General features: G+C 36.8%; 1 protein-coding gene across 2 annotated transcripts in view; it reads right to left on the reverse strand.

Moving 5' to 3' along the window:
- Positions 1–564: 564 nt before the first annotated feature.
- Positions 565–26,073, reverse strand: part of MBNL3 (muscleblind like splicing regulator 3) — a 65,371-nt gene continuing 39,862 nt past the window's right edge. Inside the window, exons 2-8 of one of the 2 annotated variants that reach the window (XM_063084421.1) lie at positions 23,061–23,225; positions 10,272–10,463; positions 8,840–9,076; positions 5,411–5,459; positions 3,964–3,999; positions 1,552–1,646; positions 565–621 (exon numbers count right to left, since the gene is read on the reverse strand). In XM_063084421.1, coding sequence (XP_062940491.1) covers positions 565–621; positions 1,552–1,646; positions 3,964–3,999; positions 5,411–5,459; positions 8,840–9,076; positions 10,272–10,463; positions 23,061–23,225 — 831 coding nt within the window. Of the gene's footprint in view, positions 622–1,551; positions 1,647–3,963; positions 4,000–5,410; positions 5,562–8,839; positions 9,077–10,271; positions 10,464–23,060; positions 23,226–26,073 lie in introns of both variants that reach the window. The other variant, XM_063084420.1, reaches the window with a different exon arrangement.

Raw genomic sequence — 26,073 nt, forward strand, 5'->3', positions numbered from 1 at the left:
GGTGATGGGGAAAAAAATCCAACAATAGCAGTTAAAAAAAAAAAAAAAAAGATTCAAATGAAAATAATGATTAAATGACTAAATTATGTCACTCAAAATTCAAAACAGCTGGAGCAATTCTAATTGACTTACATAGAATAGTAAAAGCACTATTTCCTACAATCACAGAAGCAATTGCTTACTGACTTTAAGATAATCATCTCAGTCAAATCCTGACAAAATTACTGTTTTACTTCAATAAAAAAATGAAGTTATAAAAATGTTAAAGAATTTAAATTTGAAATGATCTATGCCTTTGGCTAACACATCACACTCCTTTAATAACAGAAAAACATTTTAGAATTTGTAAGCTCACTGGGAAAATACAGTACCAGCTGTCACTTCCATATAAAAAAAATTGCATATTTGCTCTCACAATTTTAATTTGGAAAAGTCATAAGCAATGTCTATTAATGAAACTATTTACCAAAGGCTTTAGCAATGCAATGGTGCAGATAAAATATTTAGCCTATAAATATTATTTATATTAATACTTAAAGAAACTTACTGTTCTACTGGTAACTTCTACATCTGTGAAACAAACATGCTGCTATTCAGTTCATCTATTGATAATTGGGGTATCTATAGTAGTAAAAAAGATTTTAGATTAAAATAACTTCTTGAGAGAATTCTGGTTATTTTGTTCACTATTTGGACAAGGTAATCAATAACCATAATCAATTTCACAGAAAATTTTAGACATATTAACCATTTCCACTAATAGTAAATTTTGCAAAGCACAGATTAGAACATGGTTTGTCCCCCAATGAATTAATGCTCTGTATGCTTTATGGTTATCATAGTTGTAATTTAAACAGCAGTGGATCTTGCAGTCTATAAGCATAGTTACCAGTTTGATAAGGCAAAACTACCATTACATTATACAATAATTATTGTATGTGTCTCCTTACAATTTCAAGACTCCCCAAAAACTTATCATTTGCCTTGTGACTCTGCCTGGAAATACCTAAAGCAAATGAAAATCAAAACAACACAAGCACATCTAACGTTGACATGGGAAGGAATTTCTGATGTAATCAACTCAGTAATGATAAGGACATCTGTGCCTTGGAAAGAAATGTTATCTTGCTTTCTTTCCAGTGGTTCTAAAGGTAAAGACGATGACTGCACTAAGTCAAAGTTCAAACACAATAACTGAAAATGGCAGTAAAATAAATTCTTCTCTTGACCAATGAGGAAGCATTTAAGAAACATTTAGTATATACATTTTAAGGATTGCTGTGGTAGCAATAATTGGATATAGATTATAAAAAGAAATATCTGGTAACTGATTAAAAATTAGTAAAACTCTGCTGATTAATCTCAGGATAAATAACAATGTGCAGACAGTACTCTGGAATATACACAAAAATAACACTTGTAAGTGTGACAACTGCTTAAGAAACCTAAGAATATGGACCAATGATTCTCACCAATCCAAAAAGGATATACTGCGCCTTACCAACACATTGTAGTTATCTAGGTCTGAACAGGTGAAATAAATGGCCAAACCTGATTGCCTGTAGCTGCTGCAGCGAAGGGAACGCTGGTGGCAGGTGTTGCTGCTGCAGACACAGTGGTAGGTGTAGCACCGTGCATCATGGGCACTTTCAGTAGGAAACCGTGGAAACAACACACGGGAGGGTGGAGCATTTATGCAACCATGACACATACGGTGGGATGAGGTGTGGTAGGAATCACAGCAACAAGCCATGTGATGTCATCATGATGGATACACCAGGATGCAACATGCAATCACAGTCAGTGCAAAGCAACACAGCATGGAAGAGGGACAAATTTAAAAAGAGAAGAGGGGAAAGCCAATTAGAGTTACCATTAAGGAAAACAGAACCATTCTCAACATTTAGTAAGTTTTTGAGCCGAATCACATTGTAGTTGACACAAAAAGCCAAATTTTCAGAAGGGGTTATAATGAGTGCATATGAAAAAAAATCTGATGTTGTTACCAGGGCTATCTATCTGCAGCCAGATAAGCAGACAAGTAACTGGGGTGCACATTTAAAAGGGGATTAGGGAATTGTGAACTGGTGTTGGCTTCACTGACTCATGAACGTGAGTGCTGTCACTAGTTTGTAGGCGCTAAGTGACAATTATGTTTACTTACCTGATCTGCATGCAAAAAAAGTAGTAGTTTGATTGGTGGTTATGTGGTAGGGGAGCAGATATGAAGAATATAGTGGATTATGTGTAAAGGTTTTTAAGTACACCTCCGGCAAACTCCTTGGAAACTACGGCTATTTATCAAACAAATACATGGAATACTTCAGAGAAAATCTTATCTTCACAGCAAATATAGCTACAGTGACTAGCAGCTGCAAAATCTCTTTCAGGATGTTTTCTTTTTGCCTTTTCTAGTTTCTATCTCATTTTGAAAGTTTTTTTGGATGCTTTTCTAATTTCTAGTTCATTTTGGAAAGCAAACCAGGGCATTAACTTGTGAATGGCAAGCATGCATACATAATAATTTATCATGTCTACACTGATTGAATTCAGATTGTCTGAAAGTCTACAGAGAAAGTGAATGGCCAGAGAGAGGAAAATCAATATATGCAATGTCACAGAAACCGAAAATGTACCCCAAATGGTGGTGTACAGAAACTCCATAGCTATCCCTTCCACTCATCTCTAGTTACCCATTACCTATAGCCATCCCTTAACTGTCTCACATGCCAATTCTGCAAATACCCTTGTTTCCCTTTGGACAGCAACTGTACAGGAAGCAGCACCACTAACGCAGGCAGTTTGCATTCCTAAGCAGAGCTCCAAAGGTGAAAGGACAGCCACAAAATGTGAAGACAGAGACACAATTCTCAAACTTGCAGAAGTCTGTTCTTCCAATCACATGTATGCAATGCTTTTCTTAGTATCAATGGAAACGTTGCTAACTCCTACAGGGCACAACCAATCCCTCAATAACAGATGTCTCACTCCCACTGCCAGGGTTGAGATCTTGCTATGTTAGTGAGTGCTGCTACTTTGTGGTTGTCATTTTGACCTTTGTTTTACGTCAATAAGCCCGTGAATGTCTTTTGAGTTCTACATCTACATCTACTCTGGTCCACCAATGGACCAGTTCAAACTCTTGCGAACTCTCAAAAAAAAAAGAACTGGATTGATATGAGATGGCAGGGTGGGATGGGGTGAGATCACTCCTCTCTTCATGGAACAGAGCTATTTTCTCATGATCTGTTCCTGGTGCCCATGAGGACTATAGGAGCTATGAGTTGCTTTCTCATCCTCTTCAGTATTTCTGATGTGCAAAATGGCTTAGAAATGGCTACCATATTTTGTTGGCTAACTAAAGGATATGTGTGTAACTGGCTGCTAAAAATCACAAAATCCCCCCCCCCCCCCCCCGAGACGTTTTGAAATGATTCTGTTCTATCTAGTTTCTGTAAAGGTGGCAATTCTAGAACACTACAGAAATCATCACAGAACAATGCAGAATGCTGTAGCATTGTTTAACTCATCCTTTCTCAACATCGAGTGCTGAATGGTTTAGGACTTATGGACAATTTGGGGGGAGGAGCAATTGTTTTATTTTACTTTACAAATTATACATTTGAGATATTTTTTAAAATAATAGATGTAAAACTAAGAACAAAAAAATGGCTTATTCTAGCTAGCTAAAGAAACATTTAAAATTTTTTCAGGTGGTATTTTTAGGGTAGAAAGAAAGAAATGGCTGGGTCAGTATTTGGCCACAGTGGCAACCAACTAGGACTTGGCAAAGTAGGACTATTTTGACTCCACAAAGACATAAAACAGAAAGCACCATATTAAACCTTAAATACTCAGAAAATGTCCAGCCACATCATTCAGTCACTCATCTCTTTCATAGTCACAAGAGAGAACACATTTTTCAAGATTAGAAAAAGTTGAGAATTTTTGTACAAAACCTACCAATACTTGAAGCGGGTGCCATGCACAGTATTGGCCCTGTACACCATGCAGAAAAGCGTGGAGAGTAAAGAAAAGACATATTTCATTATTAAAGCTTCACTGATAGAAATAAATTTTAACTAGAAAGATATTTTCTTTGCAATATCAATTAATCAGCACATGCAAATCCAGTAATCTTCCATGCTTACAATTATAGATTCGCTTTAAGATCACAAACCCAGTTAATCAAAGTAATTCTTGGATTCTTAGGTACAAAAATGCGCTTTATTTTTTCTTTAAAGAAATTACCTCACTTAAATTGCATTTATTTTGGACAAATACATCCTAAATAATTTTTACATAAAAAGAAGAATTTTAATTTATGACATATATCATTTTCAAAATATGCTCCAGGATCTGATACCTGGTGCCCATATTTCTATTTAGAGCATTGATCTATTAATACTGCCTCTTCCACCTCACTGTAACTGAGAAATTTACTATGAACATATGGCAAATTGGCTTTTCATTAAGAGGGGGCTCTCTGCCAGACAGGTTTTTATTTTGCTATTAATTAAGGGGAGGGGAATTTTTCTGACATTCTTCCTTAGAAATCCAGACTTTAGGTTGGCCAAATCTGGCAAAAAGAAAAAAGAAAAAAAAGGTCTAACTTCTAAACAAAGTAACTGTAGGGTTGAGAAAACCTAGAATGAGCAATGTAAATTTTATCACATTCAGCCAACTACCTTGGCTAGACTTCCTTGGCTACCAAATTCATTCCAGAGCTATAAGACAAATTGGAAGTAGTCAAGGTAGCGTGATCTAATGTGTAGGTCTTAAAATTTTCTATTCAATTTGGTAGAAAACTTTTGCTGAATGTAGGAGGTAACATAAAATATGCTGCAAAGTGTAAAAAAATATAATAAATTGCTATAATTTTACATTAACTCGTTAAAGAGTTAGGGGCTAAAATTACCTATTTTATGTATACTATATTATTCCATACTATAAATTTAAGGGTAGCTTTATTATAACTACCTTTGGCATATCAAAGATAATATTGATTATAGTTCTTTGCTGTGCTAAAAGGTGGGAATTCCTTTTTTTTTTTTTTTTTGAGAGCGTTTAGATCACTGTCTGTGAAAGTGATACCTAAGAGTCAAGGAATTAGTTTGAGACTGACCCAAGTGAATCAATCAAAAGCAACAAAAAATAAAAGTAAAAAATAAGATAAGCTAAAAAGAAAAAATGTTGACACCTCTTCCTAGCTTGATTTTAAACCATTAATTTTTCAGGAACACTAGAAAAACAGGTTGTTCTAGATATTAGCAGATCAAGCATAACTGCCTTGTTTTATTTCTAATCAAAATACATGTCCACAGTCTTCCCATAAAAGCTTGTTGGAAGCTGCGTACATCCATGACATACATCACTAAGGTGGCCGCAGTGCCCAGAGCGGAGTTCTCACCTGCAGGGATAAATGCCGGCTGCGGGAGCTGTAGGTTAGCCACAGCTGGCTGGCAGTGGAAAACACTGGGGTTAAAGACCGGGGTGGCTCCATTGGTCTTTTCATGTGCCGATCTCTTTGGTATCAGTTGAAATGCACCAGGCTGTAGAGCCTGTGAGGGAGGGATGGATTAATCACTAGTACCAGAGAAAGTAATATATGTATTCAAACCAAGCAAGCACCAGTTATATAAGGCATGGCTTATATCAAGGATATCTATTGAACGAGACATTCAATTAGCAGTGGCCCCACACAGCAAGGTAACCAACTGTAGAGATTACCCAGTTCACTAGATCAGTGGTTAGTCCAAAACAGAAAATAAAAATACAGGGGGAAAAATGAGAGCTTTCAACCTCACTAATTTAGATCTCACTTGGGCAGGATGGGACAGAAAGCTATTATAGCAAATCAGAGACCAGAAGAAGCCACAGATATAGCAGGAAAGAGATTTCTGTCAGGTAAAATTCTGACATGGATCTAGGAGATAAATGCATATAGGTGCTAAAACAGATGTTTGTAGATCAGAGTCTGATACTGTAGACCCCATAAAACAAAATCTAATTTATACAAAGACTTCGGGTTCAAATCCTACAACTGTGTATTTCCTAACTAACATGTAAGGAAAAAGCAAATGCATCATTCCTCCCCCACCGCCTACCTCCCCCAGATACTATAGATAGTTAGCAAAATGTATACAGTTCTCATTTAGAGAGGCTTGCTGTACATTTCAGTATGTACCATTTGCTTTAAGTCCTTGTAGGGTTTAATTCTAAAACCTATTAGCATGTTTAAATCCTCTTTTCACGTCTACAGTCTTTTTCAAAATCTCACTGTGCTTATAACTTGCCCCTGGATCAGATTCATTGGAATTTAACATTTTTTTTCTCAGCAAATTGCACATTACTTAAAAAACATGTCCCAGCATACATGCTGCTTTCAGCATATATACATTAACAGGGTAAAAATCCCTTTTTTACAAAGCATTTCACTTTGAATCCTTAGACATATAAAAATCTTAAACTTCTTCATGAAGATCTCCTTTATTTAATCTTACCTCAAATAAATTTCTATTGGCCAATCTGACCTTACCTCTAAAACCCCACTTTGATAGGTTACTCAGAAAGGAATTTTATATTGATGTCCACAAGTAACAACTGAAGGCCTACTATATAATATTTAGCTCTCCAGATGGAAATTTGGGGATGACTTTTTTTAAAAAACATATTGATTATACATATATACGGGGTACAGAGTTAAATTTCAATACATGTATACAATGCATGCTGATCTATTAGCACATTCATCATTGCAAAACTTGATCATTTCTTTGTGATTTGAACATTTGATCTCCTCTCTTCTAGTCATTTGGTTACATGCAGTAAATAATATGGGGCTGACTTGTGACATATACATTCTACCAAACACCCAAATCATCAGAAATGGGCAGATACACAGGAAGACCCCGTGCCTGAACAGGGGTACAGGTGCACAACGGCCCAAGCAAGACATTTCTTGCACAACCCATGTGTATAAGGTTATTTCCAAAAGTTCATGGAAAAATAGAATTAACAGATAATACAAATCTTTCCATGGACTCTTTGAAGTACCCTTGCTTAAGAACCTTTACTTTTAGGGGGAAACTGCATTTCTTTTAATAGGCCTACGCTATTTCTAAACTCCATGCAACCAACATAAGTAATCAAAAAATTGAAGGCTTAAATTCTGCATTCTAGATACCTTGTTATTTTCATAGCTTAAAAAAAAATCTCACCAGTCAAAAGCATTTAAGACAAAAAAAAAAAACAACCCTGGGGGAAGTCTTTTTTAACATTCAATAACAGATTACATTGTCCAGATCAAGGGAGAAAGTTAGGTTTGTTCAGCTTTGGTGCTCAGATCCTTCACGAAGTGATGGGTTCAGTTCTGAAAGAACAAGGGTACTGAGAAAGCAGAGCTAGTCCACAATGGTGCTGTGTCTTTGAAACCATAATCGACAAGGAAAGTTGGAGAAATTTGGAGTTTTGAGCTTAAAGAGGAGACATGAGAGCTACTCTCTTACAGGATGACAATTGACTTATTTTGTGAAGTCCCAGCAGCAGCATGATAAATTTCACCTCAGTATGAGAAAAACCTTCTTAATAGGGATATTTAAAAATAAATGTATTGCAGGGGAGGCGGGAGAGGGAGGGAGGAAAAGGAGGAATTGGTAAAGAGACACAAAAATCAACTATATTGTATATTGATAAATTAAAATAATAGAAAAATAAAAAATAAAAATAAAAATAAATGTATCTCTATTGTGAAAAGGCAAGGTCTCTGTCATGGGAGTCTAAACTATATCAGTGTCCGTGAGGAGATTCACCTCACACTCCATCTCTTGGGCTTCAGGGTCTGGCGGTGCTTTCTCCACAGCCAGGGAACATGAGGTTTCCTTAGGGTTTTCTCCCTTATTGGGGTTGTGAGACCCCACTACATGAGGAAATGTCCAGGTAGAAAAAGAAATGAACAGCAAGCAGCATATCAAAATAATTGACAGCTGTGTCACACTTACTCAGAATTCCTATTCCTTTTTTTTTTTTTTTTTGTATTTTTCGTGACCGGCGCTCGCACCGGCCATTCCTATAGGGGATCCGAACCCGCGGCGGGAGCGTCACCACGCTCCCAGCGCCGCACTCTCCCTAGTGCGCCACGGGCTCGGCCCATAATTCCTATTCCTTAACCGATCACACTGCCGTGTTACACAAATATTTGTCCTACTTCCTACCTTTCAGTGTTATTAAGGCAGAACTTTTCCCCAAAACTGACTTGCTAAGATAACTCAAAATCCAGGCATGTTTTCCCAACCCTCTAGAAATCCCCCCTCCCAGCCTTAGCAGACTGCTGCCTTTGTCCTCAGTACTATCCTTCCAGAAAAAAGAGGAAAAGGTAACCTCGACCTTTAGGAAATTAGAACCTACTTAATATCCCATTTTTTAAGTGCTCTGTTTTTGAAAGGCACTGAAGATGTTAGCAGCAAAGTGCTCATGAAAGCGACTCACAGAGCAGAGAGGCAACTTTCTGCCTTTTTAGGATATTAAAAATAGTCAGACTATAAAAAGCACTCAAAAATAATTTATTGTTTATATCATGTATTATACCCTTTTCTCTGAAAATGGGAGAAAGAGTAGGTTAAAATCATTAGTAAAGCTTTTAAATAATTAACTTTAGAAAATCATAGTAAGTAAAGTAGAATAAGTAGGCTCTCTCTTTTCCAGCTTATAACCTTGACTGCTCATATTAAGGTGTACTCATGACTATCGGAGATTATGGTTACAGTCTATTAGGCCAGCTGAAGAATATCCTAATCATTTGCCCTAAAACAGACAGGCCCCAAGTGCAGGCTTTTCTTACCATCGCGGAGGCAGCTGAATGGTTCATCTGGTGATGAGCTGCCTTGAGTTTGGCTTGTAAGTGTGCAGGTGGATGGAAGTACTTGCATATCTCCCGGCAGCAGCGACCTTTAACGTAATCCATGCAGACCGTCACAGTATTATCACTGACTTCGATCATGGAGAAATCGGTAGGGTGAGCATAGCGGCACTCACTCTCCCCACGGGTACAATTTCCACGCTGATACTCTCGGCAAACCTTAAAGAGGAAAAAACAACACATGCACACACTCAGATCACATTGATGACTGGAAGGCGGCGATTGGCTTTTATTTATTTTGCCAGTGGATGTAAGAGTAATCAGATAAGAGGGTACTTCAAAAAGCTTATGGAAAGATTCGTATTCTCTTTTAATTCTATTTTTCCATGAACCTTTTTCGAGTACCGTCATGCATTTTGTCATTTATTTAGGAAAAACCTAAAAAGATGAAGGGTAATGTAAAGCCATATTCACTATGAGATGTAAACACAGAACAGAGTTTATATTCATTAAAAAAAATTACATTATCCCCAAAGGAAAGGAGTCTGTTTTTCTTACATTGAAATAAAAGTCCTTAAACATATTACTGAAAACCAATTTTAATCCTCTAGTTAATACATAGTTTCAAGTGTAATTAGATTTTTTTAAGGTCTGAGATGAGTCCTTATCACATAGCAATGCCCTGGTGGTTTTCCACAGCCAACCTGTGAACCATGACTGAGTTATATATACGATAAGATTCCATTACAATATGCTACCATTGAAGGCATTTAAGGGGGCTGCCAATAGAGTTGTCTTTGTAAGAAATCAACTAGTTATTTATTTCAATGTACAAAGAATGACAAGGGAAGATTGAGGGACTTCAATAAATCAAAAAGCTATTTAAAATTTCTTTTATATTTTCTATTCTTAGACATCAAGGGATATTTATTATCTAGTACATCATTTTTCAAATGGAGAAAAAGGTTTAGACACTATGAAACATTTACATTCTGCATTCATATAGCTTTACATTCCGTAATCATACAGAGTTAGATTACTCTACTTTTTTTTTCAGTTTGATTATTCTAGCAAGTAGAGATTCACTGACAAATACAGTAATCCCATTCTGTAAAGCTGGAGGGTGGGTACAAGGAGCACTGCCACCCAGACTTCTTGTGCCATAGCACAGTCTATGGCTGGGGACACATAAAATATTGTTTGACCTACTGTACAACTGAATCAGTTCACTGAAGAACAGCGTATAATTGCAATAGTAAAACATTTAACATTTTTCTGAGGTTATACTCCATAAACTAAAAAAAGCTTAGGTACATTTATTTAAAACACTCAACACATTGGGCTCTGAGACTGTTACTTCATACATAAGGTTAATATCTATCCTACAGATATTTATATATTTCTTCACAAATACCTCCAGTTTATCTGAACGCATAGGTTTTGGTCCAGCAACTCCTGGCAACGGGAAAGGTGGGTTTCCAGAAATCAGAACAGGTGCATTTGGGAAAACTTCGGCAGGAACCAGGCCCATCCCAGGATGAGGCAAGTAAGGATTGAAAGTCATAGCAGGATTAGCTACAAGTGCCGGAGTCATAGGAAAAGAAGTCTGTATGTTTAAAAGAGAAAAAAAAAAATGTTAGAGGTAAATAGATTTTTCCACAAGGAGGCATTCTTTCAGAAATATTAGAATTATCTAAACCATATCCTGTTTCCTCTGATTTATTTTTACTTTCATACTAATTCCCATATAGGAATTGCTTTCAGATGAACAAATCTCTTTCAGTAAATTTATTGGTAAACTGAAAAAATGAGCCCCATGACTTTAACAGCCATGGATTAGCCAAATTAAATCTCATTGCTAGAGTTTGTTCTAAATATATTTTCTCCAGCACTTCCTTTTTCATATATATGGACACTCTCCCTTGTCTCCTTATACAGGCGTGGGCTCTGCAGGCAGACTTCACGTCTTCCTGAAAGTCCCCTTCCTCCCACCTGTCTCCTCCCCCTGGCCCCCCCGCCCCCCCAGTTCCATCAGCATTGCGTGGCTCTAAAGCTGCCTGGCCTCCACAGGCCCCAGGCCCCACCTGTTCTACCAAACACTGGCCTTGCTTCTCTTGGTCCACTGACAGTTATGGAAGACAGCAAGAAGTTGAGGAAGAATGGGGTAGATTAGAAAAAGCAAGCTCTGGGCCGTCCCCGTGGCTCACTCGGAACAGTGCGGCGCTGGTAGCACCGAAGCCAAGGGTTCGGATCCTATATAGGGATGGCCGGTGCACTCACTGGCTGAGCGTGGTGTGGACCACATAGTGCCTTACCGGTCAAAAATAAATAAATAAAAGCGAGCTCTTTAAACAACTTCTTGCCATCTACCGAAAATTAGATTGGTACAGTTATTATATTTTATTATTTTTAAATTAGCGGTCCTGTTTCATAAACTAATCTGACTTGCCTAGCCTTGTCTTTATCTAGGGGGCCAGACGAAACTCACAGTTCAAAAGGAGGCTCTAGAAATGCTACAAGGATCCCTGCTAGGCAGGAAGAGATAAGATAACAGGATTATATGGTACATAAACTAGAGCATAACTTGTAAAGAAAAGCCTTAGAAATGCAAAGGGCTATTCTCGGTTTTTCTATTTTTAAAAGTCCTGGACTCAAAGAGATTGATATGTGTATTGCCTTTATTATCTGTAACCACATAATTTATCACTTTATTGTGCTGTTTTCCAGTTTGTTCCACATGTGGGCATCTTTTCTTCTCAATGGGGTTATAATTTCTTTGATTATATTATCTTGTCTCCCCTGTAGTACCCAATACTTAGTGAATGACCAGTTGACAGATATAATCAATGACACATTTTAAAAATACATTTTAACAGTTTAATGAATGAATAATAGATCATGATTAAATGCAGTACATTTCTAATACTGATTCTATAAGGTAATTACTGTGTAACTGTTGGTATCTCATTGTGGATTGCTAATCGCATGTGTTCTTTCTTGTTTTCTTTTTCTTTCTTTCACTAAAAAATAATGAATCTGTTACACTGCCAAGCTGTGCCCACACCTGCTAAGTCACATTAATAGGAACAGCTGTAAATACAGGTGGCACTGGAGGCTGTGGAGTATGAAGTAAGAGGCACCCCCACCCCACAACACCGACTTGAAAATTTTCACCAGCACAGCATTTTCCAAGAAGCCCCTGTTATACCCACATTCAGCTTGGAGGGAAGCACTCCCCTATTAGCATTCTACCTTAGGAGAGTTAATCGAATTAGCTAATTGGTATGTTAGGAAAGGCAGAAAGAACTTGGCCCCAAAGAACTGGCAAGGCTCACTAGGGTGAGCAGACAAGGCACAGTGGTGGCCACGAGCTTTAAGACGAAAGGGGCAAGACCACGTGCCAGGAAAGATGGTGGAATAAAGGGGAGGGGCTTTCAGGTTTGGGGACAAATAATCAAGGGCTGACCCAGCTCAAGTAGATTTTGTGATGTAAGAGGTTACAGGGATACCTCATACTTCTCCTCAAATGAGATGTGAAGCTCCGGGAATCGGCTGATGTGACCTTATATAATGAGAAGGGAATCTCTTGGAAACAACCCTCCAGGCATGCTTCAGCAATAAAACAGACAATTCAATGCCGTCTCAAAATCAGCGAGAATCTCTGATAGTAAAAACTCATATCCGAACCACATTTCAAAGTACTCTTTGTTTTACTTTTTATTTTCTCTGACTTCTGTGGTAAATTTCTCACTGAAGTCATCATCCCATTCTCCTGGATGCTTTTTGCTTTTGCGTTTTACAGAACTGAGAAGGACCATTATTACATCTATTAACTGTTGAACTGAAAGAAAGACCTGGAAGTGGGTGGATTTTCCAGATTAAAAAAAAATCGTTAATCACTAATAAATCCTCATCAATTAATAATATTTAAGCCTAATGTAATATATAAGCAAATGCTTTCTGTTTAAGGTAGTTTTTTCCTTCCTTTTTTGGGGTGACTCACCAGGGAAATTTTCCTGGTTAACTTCTGCTTTCTTTGGAATACATTTTAACCTTCTTAGGTTAAATGCTCCAAGGGTATGAAAAAAAGCTAGAATTATCAGTCTATGTAAAAAATGTAAGGGGGTTGCTGAAAATGTTTGGGTTTTTTTCCTAAGGTTTCACCACATACTATACTGTGCTATCTTTAGATTTTAAAAATAGTACCTTAGCTTTTATAATCATTTTCTTCTTGAGTATAAATTTTATTCTATGACACTGTTTATTGAGAAGCAGCAAGTTCTTCATTCTCAAGCCCGGGGCAGAGGCAGGAACTCTCAGACTGCTTGTTTGTTTTCAAATGGACATTTCTTTTTTCTCACCACCACCTCTGCCCCAGGGTAACTCCTCCATTTCATGAATGTGAACATTCAAAGGCTTAGCTTTGACTAATAGCCAAGGGTTAAGTCAAGCAGCCCACAAGCTTACCCATTCAGCTTTAATAAGCAACTTTAATCCTGCCCATAACTATATCGTAGCCCTTGATGGCAGCTGAGCTAATATAAACCTAGCTGTGAGTTAATCTTTATTTTAAAGAAAAAGGTTCTTAATACGTTGAATCTGATTTCTCTTTATAGCCTAAAATGGACTGTCCCCAGCAGTGCCCAGACCAGGCAAAGTCAGTGACAACAGCCTTTGCTTCCAGAAATTTAAGAACCTAAATTATTTACTACTACTTGAAAATAGAAGGCTTTTTCCTCTCAGACCCGGAGTTATGGATTTTCATCTTTCTCAGTCTTGTAAATGCAACAAGAATGGTGGAGACAATGGACTTTATAAATAAGATCACCTGACAGTTATTTACTCTGTGTTTCTAGCAGTATTAGCTTATTAGGAAACATTTAATTGTATAGTGCCTAGGAACTATCAGGAATTCAAGAAATGTCTCCTAAAAATTAATTAAATGTCTGAAGAACTGTGGCTCCTAATCATTTTCAGAGTCTGGGACTTCTCTGAGAGTCAGATAAAAGCTTCAGACCCTGTACATAGAAAAATCCACATATGCACAAAACATTGCGTGTGATCTCAGGAAGTTCAGGGCCCCATGACATCTCTGGTGTGGAATTAGACTATTTACTAGTTAAGAACCTATGTTCCAGAGTAAGGATCTGCAAATTAGGGCCCCTAGGTCAAATTCGGCCCACCCGTTTTTTGTGTGGCTAGTGACTTAAGGATGGTTTTTACAGTTTTAGATCGTTGAAAAAAATTAAAAGAAAAATAACATTTAGTAACACACACAAATCATGAAATTCTTATTTCACCATCCATCCACAAATTTCACTGTGCCCATTAGTAGACCGATATTACAAAAAACTGTGGATTTTTTTTCTGTTGTTATGTAAGTACCCATATAATATTCTCGACTTTCCCTCTTGTCCCACACAGCCTAAAATATTTACTATCTAGTCATTTACAGAAAAATTTGATGATCACGATTCTAGAAGATTCCAAAAAATAAAATTTTACTCCATCAATTTCTGGAATAAAGCACTAATTGTATATAAATCTTTGACATGCATTTAATATTTGTGGCAAGATTCCTTCCATAAATTGAAAAGGTTTGGCTTTATAACCCAACACTAAGGTAGTCACTAATAATTTCTTTCAAATAGTTACGAAAACTAGGGTTCTTAATTATTTGTTTATGAAACAATCACTACTCAGTGACTAAGAATGGGGAGATAGTTGGAATCCTATAAAGGTAATTTTTTTTTCTTTGGTGGCTGGCCTGCATAAGGATCTGAACCCTTGACCTTGGTGTTATAACACTGTTATAACACTGTGCTCTAACCAAGTGAGCTAACTGGCCAGCCGCCATAAAGGTAAAATTTTAGAAGCTACCACATATTGGTTTTAAAGAATTCTGAAGTAGATTTGAATAATAATGCAATTCAATGAAAAACTATGCTTCAAATAAATGTCTACTTCACACACATTTTAGGAACAACTGACATTACTTTGAAAACAGGTCATTCCTCAAGCAAGTATAAAGAAATGAAAATAAAATGTTATTCTAAATCAATCATTGTGCCTCCCCAACAGCCTAGATCTATTTGTAGTTACCTCAATAATATCCAAGGTCTGTCATAATTATTGTTGAATGAATGCAAAATACGTTAAGTCACTTAAGCTAAATCTTGGCCCAAAGTCAACAAAATCATCAGGGCCTTCTATCTCTGAGCTCCTGTCTAGAGAAGGATGACTAAATGTTTTCTTTTATAGAAGTATAAACATTTAGTAACAATGTGTAGACTCAATTTTAATACCAGAAAAATAGCACTCTTAAATTTTACTAGCATTCATAATACCTTCACTTTACTGCTCATTTGCAAGCATTTATATGGTACAAAAGGAAGCCTCTTTTTTTGTCATCATGCTTATTTCTATCCTTAGATAATCCCAGAGTGCACTGAGGTGCATAATTTTAGTTTCTGTCAGACCTTACTAACTGTTCACACTGAGCACAACTGAATAATCTTTGTTTCAGTTTCTGTGTGGTCATTTCCACACTCTTTGAGTGATGTTACAGCGGGGACCAAAGTGGCCAAAGAGCAGGCTGCAGGAGACCCTTGTAACTTCCAGATGAGTTAATTGGTCCCTCAATAATTGCAAGTTAACTTTATAAACAGACGCAAGCTGATAGTGGTGTTTATGTACGAACCATACTTGCTAATGAATAAATCACTGTGGCTCTAGAGAGAATTAAGAAAAAAAGAGTTCAAGGGTCAAAAGTGAATAACTGTCCTCATCTAGACCTGGTTTTTCTGATTGTATTAATCACAGAAGACTCCAAGTAAGAGGAAGCATTGGGGGTAGGCAGGTAGGAGAAAGATCAATAGATTGTTGTGGGCATAAAAGGTATAAAGAATAGTAAAGAAGAGAGCACAAATCATGGTTCAGATCTACCCATATTTGGTGGCAGGAGCTGCGACAGTAGGCAGGAAGTATAATGGAGGACCTAAACAGAGATCAGCGTAACACCAGATGATTATTAGTGGGAAGGATCTATGAAGAGAGCAAGTGACTTCTTCCTTAGACAGGCAGGCTTGAGAACTCATAAGCAAGGCAATTTTGACGGTTCCTGAGAAGTGAAGAGGAACTGACTTGAAAATCATTTGTTGGTGACCACCACGTAATAATAATGGGAATTCAAGTAACTTTAGTATTGCAGTAGGAAAGGAAAACTATGGGAAAAAAAAATCAAGTTTCTGGCATGGATTGTGGTGATGGTGTACATTGAAAATATACAGCTTTTTGTGTGTAAATCATACCTCAATAAAGTAGCTTTATAAAAATCAGGTGATGACCCAGTTTTAACAAGGAGTATAAAACAAAACGTGGGTTTTGGAGTGGGGGGAGAATGGGAAGAGCTGAGTAAAGCAAGAAACCCACAGAAAACCTGGAGACTATTTATAAATATGTTAATGAAAGTCCAGGATAAATGGTGCTAAGAGTTAAAATTATCAAGGGTTTGACAAACAACCACCACCACCACCAAAACGACAACACAAATCAAAACAAAACCTTATATGGCTAATAGATAATACTATGGAGGAAAAAAGAAAAGCCCAAAGCTATAAAAATATGAGGATCAGGTACAAATAAAGAATTAAGCGGATCAGAAAAATATTCATTTAACATCTTACTATTGTTAGATCATAAATTGCAAAAGGGTAGACCCTGTTTCTGGTTCATCTTTTTATCCATCTGTAACCCATTTAAATGCCTGGCACAGAATATATGCTCAATAATTATTTACTGACTTGAATAAAAAGGGATTCCTAAACCATTGATTAATTTTTGGTTTATCAAATAGAAAAATCCACTCCAAACTGTCTTTTGATAAAGATGTGAAATGCTAGACCAAACAGTATGAAAAGCACAGGGTATTTTATACATACATACATATACATATAGCCCATATGTATATAGCCCATATGCATTTTTTAATTGGAGTGGCTACATTTTAGTACCAGAAGGTACTCAGCGAAGGGTTCTGAATAAAAAGCTTAGTGATATTCTATAAGGTCAAAATATGTAACTTATTACAAAATGTGTGGTTCCAGGGGAGTAGTGCATTTTTAATGTCACTAATATCCACAGAATGGTTCAAGAGGTAGACTACATAAGGAAGGGTTTCAATTAATATATAAGAGATCCCTAAAGGCTATTAAAGCAAATTAGGAATGTTTGGGGGATCACTTTAAGATTATCAGGTGGTGAAACTCAGTGACACACCACTGAACTATATCCACCTGCACAAGGGGATGGTTTTGGTTTTTTTTTTTTTTAAGTCATCCTTTATGATGAGATTGTCAAGCACTGGCTTTGTTTGTTGTTGTTGTTTTGTTTATCCTCCCTCAGGCAAAAAAGATTTTCACAGAGTCTCCCAAACTCCCAGCCTTCATCTCACTTGCCATCAACAGCAAGCAATTGTGAGGTACCTGGCTGGAGCTTAGACTGTGACCATGACCAGTGACGCTAACAGGCCCACATGGTCTCATTAGCACCAGGCTCTAATCAACTGAGCTAACCAGCCCCAGAGGAGAAGGACACAAAATGGACTGAGAGGAGATTACGTTTAATTTGTCCCATGGGAATGTATAAGGATAAGGGGAGAAGGTTGAGATTTGTTACTATCAAAGAATCTAGGCACTGTAAAAGACAGCACGTACAAGTGCCCTTTGTTTGACGGCAAAAGTATAGCATTTTCATTTATCTTTTGAAAAACCAGATTTCGTAATACGTATTAATAGAGTTGGTGGCAAACCTACTGCAAGTGGATTTATTTTGCTTCAGTATAAAAAGAGCTTTAAGCTGTGTGACAGATAGTCTCAGGAAAGGACCTGAATAACTACTACTCTACTTTGGACCAGTAACTGTAATCAGGAGTAAATCTAGGATCTGTGGGGCCTGAAGCTTAAACCATTGGTTGGTGGAGAGGAGCTTTAAGAACAAAGAACATACAAATAAACACCTTTTGCAAATTTTACAAACACATTTTGAAGACACTGCTAGGTCCCCTCTCAGGGAAGGAGACCATATAAATGAGGGGTTCTGAGCCTGTAGGTAAGTCCACCTCTGGAAGCAATGTTTGTTAAACAAATAAATAATGTTAGGCTTCAATTGCTACATCTAAAAGTAAAATCTTATCTATTTTTTAGAAAATGTAGTAAAATCCAGATGAAATTCTGGGCTCACGGCATGGTAGCACTCCAGGCACTCCTGTGATATGATTTTTGGTCCACCTCAGTGCAGAACTTCACTTGATAATGACAGTCATAACTATATTAAGAGCATATTAACCTTATTAATTACATAATGCCTGTCTTCTACTGACTTGCAAAATTTACTTTACAAAAATTACTTTACAAGACACTTAATGTCACCATATCGAGACGAAAGAATTAAATGTCATCATTGATTATTCCATAAGTAGGTAAACTGAAAGACCTGCTGCAGAACTTTCGTTAAAAACATATTGTAATTTCTGTACTGACCATGAGACTGGTAATCTGCAATATGAACATAGTTTCCTTTTCCATTAAATCTAAAAAATGTCTGGCTCACCTTTTTCACAGTAATTTTTAATGAAAGAGTCATGACAATAACTACTCTTTACAGAATAAATATTTGAGTCAAAAAGGTGAGTGTATGTGAACTAGAAAAACTGTAACTCTAATATGAATTTGCAAAATGCAGAATATATCTTGGTGAGGGAAGGATATTATTCTTGTTTTCAACTACTAAATTATTTATTTATTTTCAAAAATTAAGAAGTAAATAAATATTTTTATTTATTTATTTTAATTTTATTTTACTTCTCAATATACATTGTAATTGATTTTCATGCCCCTTTACCTGTTAAAAAGTAAATATTTGCCAATTTCATTTCTAGTCACTCAAAATTGTTCTAGTCCAAAGTTTCAAAGAGTAATATTTTATAGCTCTTATTTAATTAAAGAAACTTAAACATTAGAGACATTGAAATCTAAAAATAATATTACTCATTAATAAGTATATCACCCTTCCTCCTATCTACTTGAACTTCCTATTTTTTATTTTTATTTTTTTAGATTCTGAACTGTTACATCATTTCATTAATTACCATATTAACGTCAGATAAACATGTAAGCCTGTTTGTAAGAAATATATCTAGGAAATACAAAAATGATATAAAAAGGTGGGGAGGGGGTCCAGACATACATCAGATGCTTCGGTCTGAGATAAATGAAAACCCCGGAGTGGAACCCTTGTTTATGGCTTTTGTGATTTGGAACCCCATAACTTTGTCACAGGAATGCAATCCATTAAAAGCATATAGCAGAGCCAGAGGACTTGGCACACCCCAATGGAACCTCAAACGTGCTGAACCAACAACCTCTACATAAATCATCAGGTGAATACACTCAACTGGGTCAAGTTCACCTGTGTGTCAGGATCTGCTTCTACATGAATCACCACATTCAAAGAGCAATTTCCCATAGATGGACAGGTCTAGATGTGCAAAATATCAAAATAAAAAATATTTTTAATAGCCTTTATTAACTTTACACATATATACATCACATCCAATAGTGAGAATCCTTCTTCCCCATAATTAAAATTCCTAATTGTGAAATTAATATTTAAAAACTTTAGCTTCGTGTGAGGGTAATCCAGTGTGTCTGTTTTTCCTAACATCCTTCTACAGTGCTCATGTTTACCTCCTGATTATGCTAAAGGGAGTTCTTAAACATAATTTTGAACATCGGAAACAATCTCTCCTAAATTGCATTGAAAAATACTAAGGAGTTACATGCTAACCTTCCTTAATAAGGCCAACAAAAAGCTTTCAGAGGTGGAATTTTATACTAGCAAATGTCAATTCAGACCTGTTAAATACAGTGAACAAACTTGCTTGCTACAGCAAGCATTCCACCCAAATTGACTAGGTGTGGCTTTTATTCATTGTTCAGTCACACTGAACAGAATCTGTTTTCTAGATACCATCCCATTTAGGTTGACGTTCCCTTTATCTAGGGGCTTATAATAAGCAAACCATATTCCATTTTGCAAAGGCAGATGTGCTCTTCTGGTATCCTAGAAACAGATCAACTTATGCTTTGTGGAAACACCTGAAGTTCAAGCCAGTGATACAAATGGGTCTTAATATGCAACCATATAAACACCAGGACTGGAAATTTTTAAACAAAAGCTTGACTATTTTAAGAACAAAAATCAGATTATTCTGGAGGGGAGGATTAAAAAGGATAGAGAGTTGTTTGGGAGAGAGTACGTACCAGAGAAATTAAGCAAAATCATACATTACTTCTGTAATAATATCAGGATCCATAAAAAAGAAATTTCTTCAAAATCAGACTGGTAAATGCCACTTAAAATTGTTTAATTTAGCTCAATTGTCACTCACAAAACAGCTTCCTACATCACGGAAGAAGAGCACATCAACCGTCTCTAGGTGAGATTTTTGTACACACAATAACTGCAGAAATTAATCTTTTATCAGTTTACCACATCACAGCAGCTATCGTTAAACAATCTACAAGGTAGGGAAGCAATTTCCAATTGTTCCCTGGAGTCTTCTAAGTAATGCCTTGTACCTTGTGATATCCTATAAAATAAATCGTACTCCTGTGAGTCATATCAGCCATCTTCAGCAGTCTGAAATCTGAAATTACCCTCATTGAAGAAAAAAAGGGAAATGTATTCTATTATATAAAGCATGGAGAATCAAATTAGAAAGCACAACTCAAGAGGATGAAAACTCAATGGATTTCTTACTGGATTCTTAAAAAGCTACTCCCTGTTCTCCAGCATGAGCGAGCATTATCAATAATGCATAAAGGGTGAGACTTGGAATGGGGATACTCTAGCAGAGTCTGAATGGAAGGCGTATAGTCCGACTTCCCTCTTTACCCCAACTTTACCCTATCCATGCCTTGCTCTCTGATTCCCTGAAACAGGGCATTTGACGGGTGCCCTGCAGCTGTCCCTTGACTTTTGAGAAGATATATGCTCCAGCTCTAGAGAAAATGCTGGGCTTAGGTGTTTGAAAATAAAATCTGGCTCCTATTCTTTGCTCATCTGAAATTGGGACATCCCATGGGAGGTTGAGTAATAATGGTGAGTTAAATGCTCCCTTCCTATAGTCACCTTTGACCAACATCCCCCCATCCCCTCACCCCCAACCCCCGGGATCCACCTTCCTACACTCTGCTTTGATGGGTTAAACTTTTTTAAGATTCCACATGTAAGTGAGATCATACATTATCTGTCTTTCTCTGTCTGGCTTATTTCACTTAGTATAATGCCTTCCAGGCTCATCCATGTCGTCTCATTTTACACTATATATCAAGTCATCATGTTGTACACTTTAAATATATACAATTTTATTTGTCAATTATACCTCAATAAAGCTGAATAAAAATTAAACGTCCCTTGCTTTATTCCCCATCTACTCATATTTCTGGACTCACCAAGCACGTTCACTTCTCTGTGGTTTTGTTCATACTATTCTCAGTATCTAGGAGGCTTTCTCTTCCCCATTCCCTTGGAAGTAAGGAGGAACTGAGATACTTCAGTGTGTGAAAGCCCAGGAAAGAGTGTGAACAAGTTCAACCATATAAAGTATGACTGAGGATCAAAGAGGAGCTCTGAAGAGCTCACTGGTGACCTTCTGGCAACTAATTTATCAACGTAATTAATCCGCAATGAGTTCCAAGGCAAATATTTTTAGTAAACTAATAGCCCAGGACATGAAATCTGTTTATTTTACTTAAATCTGTCTAGACATTGTAGAAAGAGTAATATCATGATTAAAAACTTTAGTGAATCTTCAATGTCCCTCCCACCTGTTTTTGCATTTATCTATAAAGATGCTCTAGTTAAAGCGTGCCATATCAACGCAGATCACCTTGAATTTTGAGAAGCAACTTTATAATGAGATAGGCTTTGCTGAGAACAGATTGTCCTCGCCCACATTTTCGCATCTAAATACTATACGCATCTTTCAGCTTTTAGTGTGTTTATTACATAGTCACTGATGACATGGGAAACAAAGGTAACATAGTCCTTTCAGATTTATCGTGTTAATGGTTTAGCAGAAGTAGGTCAGCTGAAATTAGAATGAGACACTACTGAACTAAATGCGAGACCTGAAGAACTGTAGCAGAAAAGGGACGGTTGTCAATTCCGAGAGGTGGAAGATCAAAATGCAACTTTGTATTTTAAGGTACCAGGACGAGATGAATTCTCAATAGGATGATATCAATAGATATAGCTTAATTACTTTTTAAAGGAGTCGTTTAAAACTCACGGATCCACAACAATACTAGACACTTTTCTAGAATGACACCAGAATTTTATTAACTTCTGCACAGAGAAACTCTGTAGCTAGGTGTAGCTAGGTTAAGGTAAAACTACAATCAAATACCTGGCCAGTATTCCTCAAGATTGTCAAGGCCATGGGAAATAGGAAAAAGACTGAGAAACAGTCACAGACCAGAGGAGCGAGAGGAGACAGAATTCAAATAAATGGGCTGTGGTACCCTGGATTGGATGCTGGTACAGAGAATACATTAATGGAAAACCTGGTGAAGTCTGAATAGTCTGGAGTTTTTAATAGTAATGTGTGAATGCCAGTTTCTTGGTTTTGACAAATCTACCATGATAATATACCAAGTTAACAGTGGGGAGACTGGGTGAGGGATAATACAGGAACTCTCTTTACTACCTGTGCAACTTTTCTGTAAATCTAAAATTATTTCAAAATTAAAAGTTTATTAAAAAGCAACAACATACCCCCCGCCATCAAAGAACAAGGAAACTTGTTAGAGTTAATGTCCCAGAATTCAAAGATTTCCATGTAACAATGATCAAACTTCCTCCACATCTTAATATACCCCCGTTCCTTTATTAATATTCTTCTATAAACTAAACTCATGCATAAATGCAACTAGGTTTTCAATCCAACATACCCAATTGCTCCCTTCACATGCACAGCTCTGTAGTGTCAATTAACATATTAGCTTGTGTCCTAAATCCTGTTCTAATTTCCCAAAAGCCCTGCAAGGTTATTCTAATGTAGATATATATTCTTTAAAAAAAAAAAAAAAAAAAAAAAAGACACACACTGGAAATTTTCAAAGACATAGCTGTGACTTACGAGTGACGACATTTGAGCATTTTGGAGCATAAGCTGCATCTGCTGGGCGAACATGGCTGCGGCAGTCTTCTGTTGAATCAGATTGTTGCGGCCATTAATTTCTAGCTGAGTTTTTAGGTGTGGAGGAGGGTGAAGGTACTTGCAGTTTTCTCGAGTACACCGACCCTAATAACAAAGAATTAGACAAATTTGTATCTATTCATTTTATTTTTTGATGGCTGGCAGGTACGAGGATCTGAACCCTTGATTTGATGTTATCAGCACCATGCAAATTTGCACTTAGTATTTCTAAAAATCAGATAAGATTAAGAAAATAATAAGAGTTTATTAAGCTCTTAGTATGTGCCAAGAACTGTAATAAGCACTTTACATGAGTTACTCATTTAATCTTCATACCAACCCTGTATCTTCATCTTTCAGGTGAGGAAACTGACACTGAGAGAGGCTAAGTGACTTGCCTGCGGATGCACAGCTAAAAAGTGACAAAACCAGAACTAAAACCCAGTTCATCTGATTCCAGAACTCATTCTCTTAGCTGCTCTGCTCGGCTTTGATATGTATCACATTATATTTTAAACATAAAATATTAGGATTAGTTTATCATCATAACATTACAAATGCAAATAAAAATTTTTCAACATGAGATGTAAAATCATGCATGTTTAAATTAAATAAGACTCAGGATTTGGATCTACATATACAGGAAAATCTCTACATAATCAAGAAAATTCAGTGAAAATATTTAATAAATACTCAAACATAAATTTTGGACTCAATCATTCAGGACAATCTAGGCTCCAAAGATTTTTTCCCCAAACTTATATACTGTGAGAAACATCATGAAATCCACTGACATTCTGTTACTCAAAGAATAAACCCCTACACCTGGCATGTTGTTCTTTAGGTTCCAAAGGCAAGGGCCCTACATCACTTGGAATTGAGACCAAACTTCATTTGGATTCTCAACTATCTGAATGTTTTATTGATGGTTTAAGCGCATTCAAGACAGGACAATATGTCAGTTCTACGGAATCAAACGTGCCTTTGGTGTCACCTAAATGCTGACATGGCTGCTGATTATGGTGTTTATTATGTGACAGCAAAGGATGTCACTGGACTAGTTGTTTATTCCATTGTTATAATGTGACCTATTATTGTATTTAATTCATGAGCACTATACAAAGCAGCTAATGATTCTCTCATTTGATTACTAGGTCCACCATCATCTTTTTAAGCAAGCAACTCTTTTTTCCCACAGATGCTAAGATTCTTTACAGTACATGACGTTATTGGGGCAGGGGGGTGGGGGAGGAAAAAAAGCAACCCTTTCTTTTTTTTTTTTTTTTTTGGACCCAAGAGTGCAAGTTGCTAGGCCACCTGAATTCCCAGGAGAAAAATGAGTTAGTTCACCAAGTGTTTTCATTCAATACATGCTGTGCATTTTCCTTATTTATGATCCCTAAATGGTTTGCACAATCACTTCTCCATATTTATTTATCTTGTTCTTAAAGCATTCCTATAATTGCACTGAGAGTCAAGGTGTGTCCTTCAAAACTTTTATAAAGCTACAAATAATGTAACTCCAGATAGATTGCAACTGTCCTTAAGTATCACTGGGACCAGATGGCTGTATTGTTTTACCTCCCCTGGCAAGAAGCTGAGTATAACATAAAACTTAGTGTGAGAAATTAAAAAATACACTATGGTTTTCTGTCAAGTTTGTCCTATTATTTCTCCCATCGATCATTTTACTTTCAATCAAGTTAAAATCATTTACAAAATCAACTAATATCTTAGTTTCAATGTACCTGTATATTTCTCTGCAAATCCTGGAAAAAGAATTTATTGGTAGTTAACAGTTGAGAGTGGTATTAACCTAATCCTCCTGAATTCAAATCACAATAATGGGGGTCTTTTCTCCATTAGTTTACCCCTAAGAGAAACTGTAAGCTTCTTTTTACACCTACCACAACCTGCACCAAATCAAAGACAGCCACAAGGATTTTAGTCCCTAGGTTCTCCACCAGCTCCAACCCACATAACTGAGGGTTACAAAGACAGCCACGAGGATTTTAGTTCCTAGATTCTCCGCCCTCCACCCACAGAACTGAGGTTATCTGACTTAGAATTAACAACAGCCTGAAGGAGGCAGTGGCACTTGGTGACCTCCACAGCCAAGCACGCTAGTGTATACTTCTACTTTGGGGTTTCTCTTCCTTCTCCCACACCCTAACATTAAAGATTTCCCCAAGGCTCATCCTAAATCCTCTGCTCTCTTCTTTAATCTTTTTTCCCTGGAGAAATAAAGTTGTTCCAAAGTTTCACGTACCCACTGCAATTGCTCAGATCTTAAATCTCTATCTGTACCTGTGACATCTCCTCTGAATTTCGGTCCTTTTTATTACCAGTTGCAGCTGCATTTGGAGATCCTGCCTCGTAACCAGATCTAAATAACTTACTCCTGACCTCCCTTTTCCTTTGACTATTTTTCATCTTGCTGCATACTCACATTTAGGGTCGTTGCTCCAGTTGCTATGCTTTGGGGCAGTCACACAGCAGCAGTGTGAAAAGAAATTAGGCAGCTTTTGAGCAGGATTGCTCTAGAATTGCTAGCCACCTAGATAGCTTGTTCAGACAATTAGCATACATGACCAGAGAACACAATTTTTAACCCCTCTGCAAAAAAAAAAAGCTGAATTCCAAACAGATTAGTTTAAAAAAGAAAGAAAAAAGAACAATTGGGATTTCACTATTTGTTACATTTTAGAGTCTTTTACATTTATATCATCTACCCTGAATGCAATCAGAGAGAGAGAGAGAGAGAGAGAGGAAGAAGGGAGGAGAGAACACAGCGTGTTTGGCAAATTTCCTACCAATCTATAGATAAAGGGTTGAACATGCCTTTATGCCTGTCCTTGCAAATAACTTTTCTTCTTAAGCTTTTTCTTGGGAAACTAATGACATTTTTACAAAGCAAAACCAGTACACAGAAATAGAAAAAAAGGGAATTACA

This window comes from Cynocephalus volans, chromosome X, assembly GCF_027409185.1.
Source record: "Cynocephalus volans isolate mCynVol1 chromosome X, mCynVol1.pri, whole genome shotgun sequence".
NCBI classification, from domain to species: domain Eukaryota; kingdom Metazoa; phylum Chordata; class Mammalia; order Dermoptera; family Cynocephalidae; genus Cynocephalus; species Cynocephalus volans.